General features: G+C 33.7%; 2 protein-coding genes across 2 annotated transcripts in view; both read right to left on the bottom strand.

Annotated features, from left to right (window-relative positions):
- Nsun3 (NOP2/Sun RNA methyltransferase 3) overlaps nucleotides 1-4411 on the bottom strand; it is a 59008-nt gene extending 54597 nt beyond the window's left edge. Inside the window, exons 1-2 of the mRNA XM_010602897.2 lie at nucleotides 4286-4411; nucleotides 3149-3258 (exon numbers count right to left, since the gene is read on the bottom strand). Coding sequence (XP_010601199.1) covers nucleotides 3149-3258; nucleotides 4286-4300 — 125 coding nt within the window. The 5' untranslated portion in view covers nucleotides 4301-4411. The remainder of the gene's footprint in view (nucleotides 1-3148; nucleotides 3259-4285) is intronic.
- A 5566-nt stretch (nucleotides 4412-9977) lies between these two features.
- Arl13b (ADP ribosylation factor like GTPase 13B) overlaps nucleotides 9978-14720 on the bottom strand; it is a 73373-nt gene continuing 68630 nt past the window's right edge. The window contains exon 10 of the mRNA XM_010602900.3: nucleotides 9978-10690. Within this exon, the coding sequence (XP_010601202.1) occupies nucleotides 10614-10690 (77 nt within the window). The 3' untranslated portion in view covers nucleotides 9978-10613. The remainder of the gene's footprint in view (nucleotides 10691-14720) is intronic.

Genomic DNA, 14720 nt, shown 5'->3' with positions numbered 1-14720 from the left:
ACCCGTGTGCTTCAATGTGCCTATCTGCAATGTTATTTCTATAATGAGACTAATGCAAGCACAAAATGCCAAAAAATGCTGATTAAAATAAACTACTGCACAAACCAGAGAAAGGAGACTCTGGCTATTGAAATATGCCAAATAAGAGATGAAGAAGGCCTGAATAGTAGCAGTAGAGTTAACAAGGATATCCAAAATAAGAAATTTTTCAGGTAGAAGCAACAGCCTTCGGTAGCTATTTTAGATTTTGATGAAGGAAGAGTAATAGTATATGGTGGGTAGTATCGTACACAGAGCGACACCAAGGCTGCTCTCACTTTTGACACCAACTACAATTCCAGGGATCAAAAGACCACTGTCAAGTCCAATTACTCACTACAAGGATATATAGAGCTCATAGAAAGCTGTTAAAGCTCACCATTATGGTGTTTTATTATAACAAAAACATACAGGTTAAAATCAGTCTTGGAAAAAGACCTACTGTAGAGTTCACAAAAATTCAAAGCATGGAGCTGCCAGCTGTCCTCTCTAGCTTTTCCTGGCATAATGTAACAATATGCATAGGAATACTGCCAACTGGACATGTTCAACAAAGCAGCGGTGTTCAGTTTTTATTGAGGAATCACATGGATATAAGTAAATACCCAAACAGACTATTAGGATCCAGCCCCTCTGGAGGTTGTGTGGCTATCTGTAGTTAATAGGCCCCAGTATAAATCATATTATTAGATTACTAGGTGTGACTTAAGACTCCAAAATGAAAAAAAAGACACTCTTATCTAGTACATTTCAAGGGCTCAGTGATCACCTCCCAGCAGCTGAGGGCAAATGCCAGACATATTTTTGAGTAAGGTTCAATCTTTATTACAAAGATAGTGAAGGAAAAAAAGGAGACAACCAGGCTGACAGTTGTGTGACAGTCTTGCCATGAATTGACTAATTTGAAGGAGAACATGTAGTCCACAAGCACAGCAATGACTGAACCATATAAACTATACGGGATTCTCAGAAGGTCATTCAGTAAGGAAGGTTATTATAAAATAGGAAAATTAAAGAAAAATTCTAAATCTTTCACATTACTATAGGAAGCTAAAATTACTGAGTAAATTATAGATGAAGTGGTAACCCAATTTCCGCTGAAAATAAACAAACTGCAAGCACAATACTGTCTTGAAAATAAAGTTATAAAACAAAAGTGTATAATTCTGTCTTCATTTCTCTCTGATATTTTTCCATGTTCAGACTATTTTCTGAGAAAGCTTTTATATTGCTTATGGCAGATTTAGTACATGTTTATGCAAAACTTAAATTACCATGAAAACCCAACAAAAAGGTAGATGAAGCAGAAAGCACAGCTAATTAAATGGAGTTGAGGTTCACTGCTCATTTTGTTTAGGGTCAAATAATAATTTATAAGCCTGTCTTAGCATACTAAATAGAAAAATAATCCATTATAGATAATGGATAGCCATATCACTATAAAATCTGCAGACACAGTATTTGAAATATATTTTTTTAATCATACACATTTGCCTAATTACACCTCAGGTATAAAAAGCAACATATAACAAAGGTTAGCTGTGAGGTGTTGAATCAGAGAACCCAGGCACAAGTCCCAGCTTTGCAGCTTACTACCTGAGTGAACTCAGGCAAGTTACTTAAAGTGCATATAGTATTCTATAGTGAAAAATGAGAAAAAAAATCTCATAGGTTTGCCCTGTGGATCCCATAAGTCAATATTGTCTGGCACATAATAAGCATAGAAGGTATTTGAATATTCCATCTGAATACCTTTACATACTTAAAATCTCATTAATTTATTATACACTTCACTATTCATTCTCTGTGACAGAGGATAAGCATTTTAAAATTATTCTGAAATAAAGGCTATATACATTTTCTTATTATACTATTTGAGTTTCCCAATTATTGTAATTTGTCCTATATCTACATCAGAAACACCGAACATTTTATTATCTTTATTAGCCAAGATTTAATCTTTAACAATGCTCAGGACTGTCCTTTCTGAAGGCAAAATACCTATTAACAGGAGAGATGGAAAAAGACAAGCATCTAAGAAATTACTGCTTGAAACAATTTCCAGTTATCTACAGCCATGTAACTGTTTTGGGGCCTGTGGTCCCTCAACTTCCTTAGCATTGCTCTCTTCCCTCAGCCTAGAACATATATTCTCTTGCCCGGGTAATTGCTATAAGTCACCAAGAACTGGCTTTTCCTCAGGACACTTGCACCTCAGACTGATAAATACAGCAGGATACTCCTGCCCACTTCTATGGTTAACACTTAGCAAATTTTATCAGTTTACAGTTTACACCATGCCCTTCTATTAAAATTCCTATCAACATCAGACTATTTGCAAACTAGACATGAAGACTGTCTTGCTCTAAGTATTTAGGGGGCATTGTATATACAGTACTGTATATATAGTACTGTATCAGGCACTCAATGTCAAGAGCCCATACAGACAGCCAGGGATTTAGCTCAGTGGGTCCGCCGCCTGCCTCGCAAGCACAAGGACCTGAGTTCAAGCCACGGTACCAAAAAAAAAGAAAAGAGTTCATACAGTAACAATGGTTAACAGCAAAACTCACAAAATAAACTCATCAAATTTCTCTCGCTTGCTTTTATGCGTTAAACTTTTAATTGTATAATACATTAAAATAATTTACGGACCTGCACATATTTGTGAAAATATAGCTAACCAAAGACATAACAGAATATGATTATTAAATAAAGTATAACTTAGAGAAGATAACAAGTGCTGACTTTAAAGACTTGTATTATTTTCTCAATTTTAGGAACTATCCAAATGTTGAAGTTTTATGTTACAATATAATTTTGTAAAATTGGTAAGCCTATCTCAATTGATGAAAGCAACTGCTCACAACAAAGGCATAATAATTTTTGCTTAGTATGTCTACAAAATTTATTTCTCCTCTTTCCATTATCCAATGACTCAATCCATTTCCTCTTACTTCTTCCTTTCCATAGCCCCAGTGGGAATGGGCAGTCGCATTTAGATTTCTGTAGCTTTTATCTTCACTGCACCCCTCCCGGAAAAAAAGTGTATTATATTCTTTACTTACACTGTTTTATCTTAAAGCACCAAGAGATCAATTATACTAACCTTACTGTATTCCAGGGATCTCCAAGTTCCTTAGAATACTGTGTGTCAAAATGATCCAACACAACTCTGCAAATCTGTTTCGCAAGCTTCCCTTCCGATTTTGCTTTCAGCTATGACACGATACATACAAGATATTTGAATATTCCATCTGAATACCTTCACATACTTAAAATCTCATTATTATACACTTCACTATTCATTCTGTGACAGAGGATAAGCATTTTAAAAACTTCTGAAATAAAGGCTATATACATTTTATACTATTTGAGTTTCCCAATTAACCTAATTTGTCCTATATCTATATCAGAAACGCTGCTGACACACACTGATAATATTACAAATTTATTGAATTCCAACATTAGCACTGTCTACTTTTAAAGAACCTTTTAAATAATTATGTTTCTGCAATGGGACCAATATGCGGATAATCTATCCTTGAAACAAAACTGTAGCAGCCACTACTCAAAAAGTTGTTTTGTTTTTTTTTCCAATATTATCCATGAAGCAAAGGTTAAAACAGAATCTAGTGGTACTAATTTTTTTTAAAAAAGAACTTTAAAAAGAACTAATTTTTAAATATCCAGTGTACATGTGACCATCAAAGAGAACTTTGTGAAAGGAACATGAGAACTCTGGACTATCTTCTCTTCTCAAATGTTCTGTAAATCTAAAATTTCAAAAAATGTTTAAAGTTTATTTTTAAAAAAGTTTCTATTTTTAGTTTCTTCTTGTAATTGCTCGCAACTGGTTCATTTATTCATTCTAGAGTGTCTCGAGGGCCAAGAAACATTTAACAGTAGTGTACAACCGTGACACAGGAGGCAAAGACTGAGAGCTCGGGGAGCTTACGGGGTGCTAGATCTTGAAGTTAGAAGCTACAGGTTTGTAGGCTGGGTTGAGGGAATCAATTATTTGGAATATAGAGGTGTCCTTGGTAAAAACTACAGGAACACTCAAAGGCAACGAATAAAAGTGCTCAACATCATCGCAGGGTTCTGGAAAAGGAAGCCAAAAGAGGAAGAAAGGAAAAAAAAAAAAAAAAAACACAACTCTCCGTTCCCGGGCCCTCCCTCGCCTCCTCGGCCGCATGGCGAACTGGTTCGGTCTGAGGCGCCCAATTGGGCCCCAGGGCCTCACCCGAGTCAGCATCATCCTGCAGCGAACTTGTACACAACAGTCCCACACGACCAGGAACCAAAAGCCTCCCGCGGAATATAAAGAACAAGCAGACTTCCGGGACTAGCCGACCAACGCGCAGGTCCTCTCTTTTCCGGTCGAAATTCTCGCGAGATTCTACTTTTCCTTCGTTCTCCTAACCTCGCCACAAAGATAAAGTCTCGCGATGGGTTCTCGCAAAGCTGCGCGTTGAGACGCGGGCGAAGGAAGGTGTTTCTAAAGTGCAAGTTGTGGCGAGGCAGGCAGGGACTGTCGAGGCATGGCCCAAGCCGGGGTATAGGCTTTGGGCTGGTGGGCTATAGAAACTACATAGCTCATCATGCTGAACTGTCTCTGTGTGCGTGGGTTCGGTAAGAGATGGGTCTATCTCTTATTAGGCTGTTTTGTCATCGTTTTAGACTCAAAGGCGAAGGTAGTTTATCTGCCAAATCTGTCCACCCCCTCTACTCTGGAAATTAGGTGAAAACATCAGGTTCCCCCACCGCCAGGATGAAACATGCGGATAATCTCTCATTGTAAAACTGGGAAATGTTAAATATTAAAATTAAATTGAAATACGCATATAAAGTGAACGGATACTGGTCAGCAGTAAATGCCTTTCTGTTCTCTGATGTTGTGTACTACTTTCACTGTCACGATCATTTTATCATCGTGCTTTGATAAACAAATGCCTGAGAGCCAAAATGACTCCATGCCAGCCTCCCCATTCACTTCTACAAGACAATGTTAGTGGTCCTCAGAAAAAGTGTTTATTACACCCATTCTGATAAAAATAGCAGTTCATTCGCACTTTTAGTGTTATTCTTTATTTGCTCCCTTGTAGCAGCCATCAGTAATTTATTAAAGAATATTAGTGTAGTCCCTAATTGGGACTTGATGCTCAGACTAGATCCTTTGATATATACAAAGTTGCAAGTATATTGATCACCTGAAAAGATAAATGAGTTTATCACTGAGATTTAAAGCTTAATATATTCAAACAAGTTTCCCAGTAATCTAAAAATGTGTCTTATTTAAATTTAGATTTGATACAGAAGATAGTATGGTATTCAGGAGTGAAAAGATTACATGATGTTACTGACTGGATGTTTGGGGAAGTCACTAGCCTAACTTATAGCCTTTATACTTGCAGAGATTTCATTAAAGTTTTATTTTTTAATGTCCATTACAGAATGTAACAATGAATTCACTTTATTTACAATGCAGACATAAGAGATAAGAAAGTAGTGAGAAACACATGTGCTTTATTTCTATTAGGGAAGTACCATGGTATACATAGGAAGAGATCACTAGTTCTATAATATTTTGTTCCTTAGCGTATTTCTATTTTATGATTTTAAATTAACACAACAAATTTTTGTCCACATTTTTTATAATCTTAAAATAGGTTACGTATGTACTTAGTTTGGATTATTACCTATGTTTCTTTTGAAAATAACTTATATCCACTTATCTTTAGGGGTCTTGGTCTTATTAGAGAATCAGCATTGTCACATTGGAAGTTCTTTTTCAGTTTCCCTTAAAACAATTTCACAATAAATGTGTAGCTGCTTTAAATTGAAACACATGTTTTGTTGGTTCCATTGCTCCTAAGTGTATAACTTTCCTCCTGAAGTGGAAGTCAATTGTTTCATCCTCCCTTTTTTATAGTTTGACTTCTTTTGTTTAAGCCCTTAATATAGAACCAGTATTTCTGTATCATTAGAACCCAAGTGCATTTGCCTCCCATGACAAATAGCTACTGAAAAATAAAGCTCTACCTGTTGAGAAATAAATACTGTTAGAAGTAGACTTGTTTTAAGCTACTGAAGACATTAAGTTAAAAACAGATGACATAAATAGCAGAAATTAACATTAGTTTTTTGGCGATGTTAATTAATTGGCTTTGATGAGAATGTATGTAGGTAAGAAAAGTATCTCTGTGATGAAATCAGTTGATCTAAGGGATGTTTCTGAATAAATGCACTTTATGGATGGACCATCTTCTATATTAGCTGTTTAATGTTTACATAAAACACATCTCAAAACCCTGTATGTTAGATAGAGGTATACTTTGCCCCCGCCACAAAAAGGTAAGGACAAGCTCTGTGGTAAGACAATCTGAACTCAAGAGATCCCTTAGCTCCTTAAAATATAAGGCAGAAAACATAAAAGAAAACTGTAACCACTGGCAGGAACAGAGCATAATTTTAGGCAATCTTGGACTTTATTTCAGGTGAGGCTCTTATTTTATTGGTTTAGGGATACAAGTGATAAATACAAACTCCAGTAGACAACCTACTGCAATGGAGGAGTAAATATAATACTTCTATTTTTATTTAGTATAATACTTTAACTTCCTCATTTAGGGGGTAAAATGTACATAGTACAAAATATGTATATAAATGTTAAAGTATGGAATCTGTCACTCCCAAATTTGTATCCACAGCATCACAAAATGTGTATTTGGAGATGTAGCCTTCAAAGTAATGGTTAGGTTAAAATGAGACTATAAAAATGAGTCCTAATTCAGTATGACTGGTTCTTTATAAAACAAAGCACAAAATTGGCACACTAAAAAACAACAGATCAAGAGCAAAGAGAAAAGCCATGTGAGGACACAGTAAATCAGCAGCCATGTATAAGCCTCAAGTGAGACGCTCAGAAAATACTAAACCTGGTGGCATCTTGATCTTGGATCTCCACTCTCTGGAACTGAGAAAATTTATGTTGTCTAATTCACCCAGTCTGTAGTACTCAATTATGGCAGCCCTAGAAAACCAATATAACCAAAGTATAAATGTGTATTAAAAATTTCTTACTGATATAAAAATTTGGAGTCTACTAATTCACTTAACTGGGTCATAAATCCTGTTTCTTCAATAACATAAAAGGAATTTATAACCCATGCCCTAAATAAGCAAATGATTGTTTCCTCCTATTTTCTCTTTAATTGTAAGTTGATTACCTTTAGAGGAAATTCATTTCAGATTTTCCTATTTTTGTCTGAAAAACAAACTGAGATTCTATTATTTGGTTCTCCAAAGCTAAAGAACTATTGTTATTTTAATGACCTATGCCACACATCAATGTAAGTTCTGAAATACCTAAATTTGTTCTTTGGGTCAGCTATAATATGTTTCTTGATAATACTAATCAGTATCAGTATTACCAGAACCTTAGTAACAAAATATATTCCACTTACAGAAGAATTTAGGCATTAAAGCCAAAGATGATCAAATTTATAACCTACAGCTTTATTTATAAGCAACTTCACTTTTGAAAAGCTTTGTGACCTGGAAGCATGGATTTGTTAAGTTGGAAAAGAAGAAATTTACTCTCAGGAGTAACATGGCATATCAAACAGTATCACATCAAAATACTGTCATAGAACAGTGAAAAACAAGCTGCAAATATACTAATGTTTTCTATAGGTGAACTTTTCCTAAGTATAGACAGGAAATTTTACATATTAAGTACATTATAGATTTTAACTTGCCATTTAAAAGAGCTAAATTTTGAACTGAACACTGCATTTAAATAATTTATACAAAGCTGGGGCGTGGTGACACACGCCTGCAATCCCAGCATTTGGGAGGCTGAGGCAAGAGGATCGCTGTAAATTCGAGACCAGCCCAGGCTACATAGTTCCAGGTCAGTCTCAACTACATAGTGAGACCTTGTCTCAAAAAAACAAAAAACACTCAGGCTAGGGATTTAGCTCAGTGGTTCCGCTGCTTGCCTCCCAAGTGCAAGGACCTGAGTTCGATCCCCAGTGTCAAAAAAAAACAAAACAAACAAACAAACAACAACAATAATAATAATTTACATAAAATTAGAAATTTGATTTTCCTGTTATAAAAATACACCAAATTACAAAACTATTTCAAAAGTGGAGAGAAACACAAAACCTGTAACTCAAAAAGATCACTAGCATTTTGTAACATTTCTAGTGTAGTTTCTGTGCATAGTTTGATAGTTGGTATCAATTACATGTAGAATTATAAATAGTGTATATGTACAAATTTTCTAATAGAAGCTTACAGAATTATCTTTCAAATAAGTAAAAATAAGCCAGTAGCTTTAACAAAAGACAAGACAGTGAACCATTTAGTCTTTATATATAAACATCATTACACTATTTTAAAAGACATTTTAGCTCATATAAATAAAAAAACTGGAGTGCCTGGGAAAGAATATACACACACACACACATACACACACACACACACATATATATGCACAAAATCTTTTTCATGAAAATAACAAGTTCATTAATTTTAATCTACTGATTCACCTGTCTTAACAATCATATTAAAAATATTTACTTATCCAAAGAAAATCATTTAAACTCAATGAATGAAAAGAAAAACAGCATGATATAAAATATTTTTATTGTGTGAAAATGTCATAATTCAATATAATTAAGAATAAAAATGTAGCATATATTAAAATAGGCAATTAACTGTTAAAATACACCTGGATTTACAAAACATCTTTTAAAGCATTTGTAGAATGTTTCAAGAAAGTAAATTCATTTTTGAGAGAGCTAAATGAAACATTGATTCTATTTTACGATACATTTAATTTCAAAGCCATTTTTAAAATTTTTATTAAATGGAATCAGTAATTACTGTGTACTACAGTAAACACTGGTAAGAAACAAAAATGTTAAGAACTTTATTTTCAAACCATATGAATACTAAACAGCATAAGATGATGTTATAAAAGGAACCAAAAAGAGGAACAATTAGTCCCCTGAATCCCAGTTCAAAATTTACTTATATCTTCCTGTAATACTTTCCCTTACATTTCAGCCACTTCTCAGATTTGGATTGTTATTTGTCTTGCATCTGATGTAAAATGGTTTTTGCTCACTCAGTGTGCCAGGTAGGTTGTGTACAAATTCAAGAAATTGTACCATGCTGACTATAGTAATAAGCAGCCTGATTAATAAAAGTTTAGTCAGTTAAAAAATGTGATTCTCTAAAGTAAACTTTTCAAAGTAATCATATTAAACATCTCAAACATACTTATTTATGTTATCCTCAGATAACACTGTATGCCTGCTATCTGTGTACAGTACCAAATGTACCAATCTTAACAAAATGATAAATTATTTTGGTTTATGATTTTCACTGGATATAAAGACATGCTCTCAAATGAATATTATAAATCCATTACTAAAAATATACATAATTTGCCAAAATAACAGAATAAAGAATCTTACGGATGTCATTTGTAAGTGCAAGAGAAATTTTAAATTGAGAAATTATGTTGCAATCATTTCTTTATAAAAGTGTTTGAGCCAACTTATTGCTTTAGTACTCAAGCTCCTTGTAAAATACAAGTCTCTGGACCTGCAGTATATTTTTCAATAACTTTTGCCTTTAACTTCAAGGCATGAAAGAATTAGAATAAAAGAAGTCACTATGGCTTCTGACAGAACAAAGGAGTAACAGAAAGCACCTTTATCTCTGAAAGTATCTGACATTTAAAACAGGTGTTTATTGGGATTTTTAATAATATCTCATGAACATATGTTTATTAATTTTTAAAAATTAAGTTAAAAAGATATGCCAAGCCTCTTTAATTTATTGAGATTATCACCAAAATAAACCACAAACAACAGAAACAAATTTGAATTCTGTCTTTGGATAATATTTTCAAATCATATAATTTGGTAGAATAAAGAACAGAGATTATATTGTGTTGAAGGCATTATTTTGAGGGTCAAATTAGGATATATTGTTCAATAATAATATTACAAAACATACCTCGAGCCATAAAATATTTGTTTATATAGTTCATGTCTATCAAGTACATCAACTGTATCTTCCAGAAACAATTTAAACAAAACATTTGTAGAAAAGTGCACAATGTAACAGTAATTTTTTAAAAGTTTTAGAAAAATACAAAAATACTTTAAGATCTAGGTTATAAATTCCAAGGAGTTTCCCTTCCATGCATATGCACTTTAACTTAGAAATACAAACTAGAAAACAAAGTATGCAGAGTCCATTGCCTTTTTCCAATGAGGTTTTCCTTTAGGAATATGCCCATGAATGGGATGTGTAAACCAAAAAGTCAATTTTGTCTTGCTAACTTGGTCCAAATGCTCATCCCATCTATTAGTCATTTAGTTTCCTTTCTGCCTTAGCGAAAAACCAGGAAAAGTAATTATCAGGAGAAGTCCTTGGCTATCAGTCTGCTCTCTAAAATTACTGTGGTGATCAAGGTTTCTCTCATTTTGAGAAAGAGGTCCCAGTTCACCTTGCTGATGTTAAGAGAGCTAATCCACATGACTTGGTTATGAGATCACATCCTGAGCGTCACTATTAGGTCTCTGTCTCACAGCCAGAGGAGGAAGTGGCTTCCCATAGAAATCTACATGAACAAGGGAAACCAAAAACACAAAATAGTTATGATAATCAAAGTTTCTGATGTAGTCTATAATTTTTCAACCATCTTTTAAAAAAGTAAGATAAGACATACTGACTTGTTAAGAGAAGCAATGGGTAGGGAGATAGGAAAAATAAAAAAGAATTGAAGAAAACTTCAATTAACTCAAAACCAAACAACTAGAATAAACTATGTGACTAAGAAGTTGGAACAAATGAATACAAATGAAATTTTTTTCCAATTGCACATTCACATTAAAAATGAACAAATGCAAAATATTTAAAATCTATACAATGTATCTCTAAGGCCTTGCTGTATCAGTAGTTACACATGCCATATATTCTTATGTAGTGGCTGTTACTTGTAGGTATTTTAGGAAAAGCATAATAATAATGCATCTTATAATAATGCATCAGTACAATTCAGTGATTTGGGGCATATTTTATACAAAAATGTCTTGTCCTTTATAATAATTATCTATCCCTTAATCATAAGTTGGCTTCTAAATTTAATGGTATGTGCAAGCCACGCCATCAATAAGTAATTTCTGATTACCTTAAGATTATTTTAGAAGCATAGGTGTTCAGGATCATTTGAAATAAATATATAAAACAGGTATTAGGGGAAAATGATTTCTTTAAAAACAACTATTAATTCAAAGCAACTATTAAGCATCAGGGATGCCCTAACAAATCTTAATGTAACAGTACAACATAATGAATTAGACATACATATTTCAGAGCTGGAAAAACCAAGTTCAAATCCTAGTTCTGCTGCTGCTTAGCTACATGACCTTGACATATAGGCTGCTCACAAAAAGAAAGTGGATATTATTGCCCATTTAATACAATTATTTTGGAGAATTAAAAATTTTTAACCAAAATGGTAGCTATAAGCTATATGTAATTATTATATTGTTATAAAGTGATAACAAGTACTTAATTATTTTGATAAATTTAAAGTATGCATTCTCTAATTTTTTTAGTTCAAAATGAATGAAAATTTTAATACATAAATACATAACTCATAACACAGAGTGACTATGTTTTGTCACAGACTTGACTTCTGGAATTTTTTTTGTTTTATTTTGTTTTTTTGAGAGAGGGTCTCACTGTGTAGTTGAGACTGACCTGGAACTCACTGTGTAGCCCAGGCTGGTCTTGAACTCACAGTGATCCTCCTGCCTCAGCCTCCCGAGTGCTGGGATAACAGGCGTGTGCCATCACATCTGGCTTACTTCTGGAATTTAAAAATACTCTTGTAAAAAGATGAATTAACTCCATGTGCAAAAATTGTTGGCTTCTTTTTTTCCTCTCAAGGAATCAGTTTGATTTTAGGACATTTTATACTACTATTTCTTTGCCAGAAAATGGAATTACAGTATAAAAATAGGCTCCTTGTTGCCCCAGTCATAGAAGGTATTGTGATCAGGGTACCCAACAAAAATGACTAACTTAATTGCCAACAGGCATTTTTATAAAGAGCTTAAACTTTTTAACCTGAATATTAAGGACCAGTAAAATTACACAAAACATTTTATCTTCTCTCATAATTTTAAGATTTAAAAAAATTCTTTAGTGTGCATATTTATTATTTGAATCTAGAATTGTTTAATTTCTTATAAAGTGAAATATATAACACATAACATTGATAAAATACCAATTAAGAATGTTCATACAGTAAATACAGAATCTTTTTCTAAGTCTCTCTGAAGCATCTATCTTGCCTACTACACTGAGCAAATTGTGTAGGCTATAAAAGTGATTAGAAAAATAGGTGAAATTGTTTCCAAAGTAAGTATTTATAATCAAAGTATGAGAATCTGCCTTAAAAAGTCCCAATCTAATGTTCTCAAGATGTTTTTCAACTCAGCAATTTTTGTTTGTTTGTTTGTGGTGCCAGAATTGAACTCAGGACCTTAAGCTTGCAAAGCAGGCTGCTAAACCGCTGAGCTAAATCCCCGGCCCTCAACTCAGCAATTTTTAACTGCCAAACTACTGTGATACCTTAGATCACAAATTTGATTCTTCCCACAATTCTAGTCGCAAACCCAGCTTGACAAGAACCAAATCAAATTCAATGGTTAAGTTCAATATTGACCTTTTGGGAAAATTAATGGGGAAACTGTAATAGATTCTTAATTATATGCTTGCTACTTTATCATATATTTGTTAGCTACTTGCCATCAACCTTTTATCAACATGCTTCTAGATACAAAGGCAAATAAATGTATCTAAAGCTGAGAAAAAGAAGAGGATGCAATTATCCCATGAACATCTCCAAATAACTTTCCAATACTACTTAATACAAACTTTTTATATTTCAATTTAAATTTATTACACCTGCTTTCTTCCCCAATTAACAGAGCTGACTGTATATTTTAAACACCAAATGAAATAGGTGACTTAATATTTACTGAGAAATTAATAAAGCTATTTAAAAATTAGTAAAGATACAATATTGTCTGTGTACTGAGAAGCTAAAACTTGACATGATTAAAATGTAAGAGTGTAGTAGCTTTAAACTTAACTACTTTATTATAAATCTTTCCTGGGAGTTCTCATTTAAAAACAAATACAAGCCAGGCAAGTTGGTGCACACCTATAATCCCAGCACTTGGGAGACTGAGGCAGGAGGATCACTGTGAGTTGGAGACCAGCCTGGGCTACACAGTGAGTTCCAAGGCAGTCTCAATGACTTAGTGAGACCCTGTCTCAAAAAACAAAACAAAACAAAACAAAAAACAAATACAGATAGAGAAAAGTGAGGTTAGAGGGAACTCAACTCCTCTCAGTTCATTTTCTACCTTTTTTTTTTCAATTTTCTTTAATTCTAATTTTCTCCTTGAATGTCACCATGAATGCTTTGCATCTCTTTGTACATTCCTTCCTTCATACACAGCAAGCAATCACTTCTACTATTTTCAATCAGCAAAACAAAGTGTATTTATTATGCGCAAACAACTCCTATAATTTGGTGACTGGTGGGGCTGTGGGGTGCTACCTACAAATCCTCCCCTACCCACTGACCTGAGCTTCTTCTTTCTTATTCTCTGCTTAATCTCCCTTGTATTGCCATTCAGACATTTCTAAACAGATAAGCCTAGAGAAACCTCTACAGTGTGTATTTTTCTCTCAAATTGATTTCGATTTTTTCCTCACATAGTCTCAATATTAGGGACAGCATTAAACCTCTAACTTCTCACCCAAACTATGCTCTGTTCTTTTTTATTCTCAGTCCACACTTCCATGTATCACATGTTACTTATTATAATTGTTAAAATATTATTTGCATAATTTTTTTCTATTCCACTTTCCATTCCTTATCTCTGAGATTACAGCAACAACCTCATAACTTGGAGTCTTACCTTAGCAAAGCCACCAAGTCTATATTTTATACATTGTGATAAAAATTCTTTTCCTGAGCAGCAAACCTAATAGAACTTTTTCCATGCTAAAAGTAAATGTTATCACTTTAAAAATTATACAAAGTCCATATATCTTAACAACTATGTGTAGCCTTCACCATCTAGCCCTAAGCTAGAATTCTTTTAATGTTCTTTGTAATTTAAAATTTTCTATTTCTTACCCATCTGTGTTCATGACCGTAAACTTCAGTCACATGCTATTCTCCAAATAAATAATTTTCTTTCCTGCCTCTCTGCTTTGTTTTTATTTATATATTTACTTGTTTTTTGGTACCGGGGATCAAACTCAGGACCTTGCCCTTGCGAGGCAGGCGGTGGAACCACTGAACTAAATCCCTGGCTCCCTGCCTCTCTACTTTGAATAGTCTGTCTACTACTACTCCCTCTTCTCACTCTTTGAAGACCCAGTTCTAATCCTACTTTCTCTAACTGCTCACGCAGTCTAAGCATAGCAGTTCTACACCACAGATAGTTGTCACTGACATGACAGTAAACTGAAGTATTATTTTCTCTATTAGATGAAGATCTCCACAAAAGCAGAATGTATGTCTCATTCATCTTAGTATTAGAAATGTGTTAGCTGATGCC

This window comes from Fukomys damarensis, unplaced genomic scaffold (genome assembly GCF_012274545.1).
Source record: "Fukomys damarensis isolate Sample0158 unplaced genomic scaffold, DMR_v1.0_HiC HiC_scaffold_24, whole genome shotgun sequence".
Lineage (NCBI taxonomy): Eukaryota > Metazoa > Chordata > Mammalia > Rodentia > Bathyergidae > Fukomys > Fukomys damarensis.
This window is presented reverse-complemented; position numbering and strand designations above follow the sequence as displayed.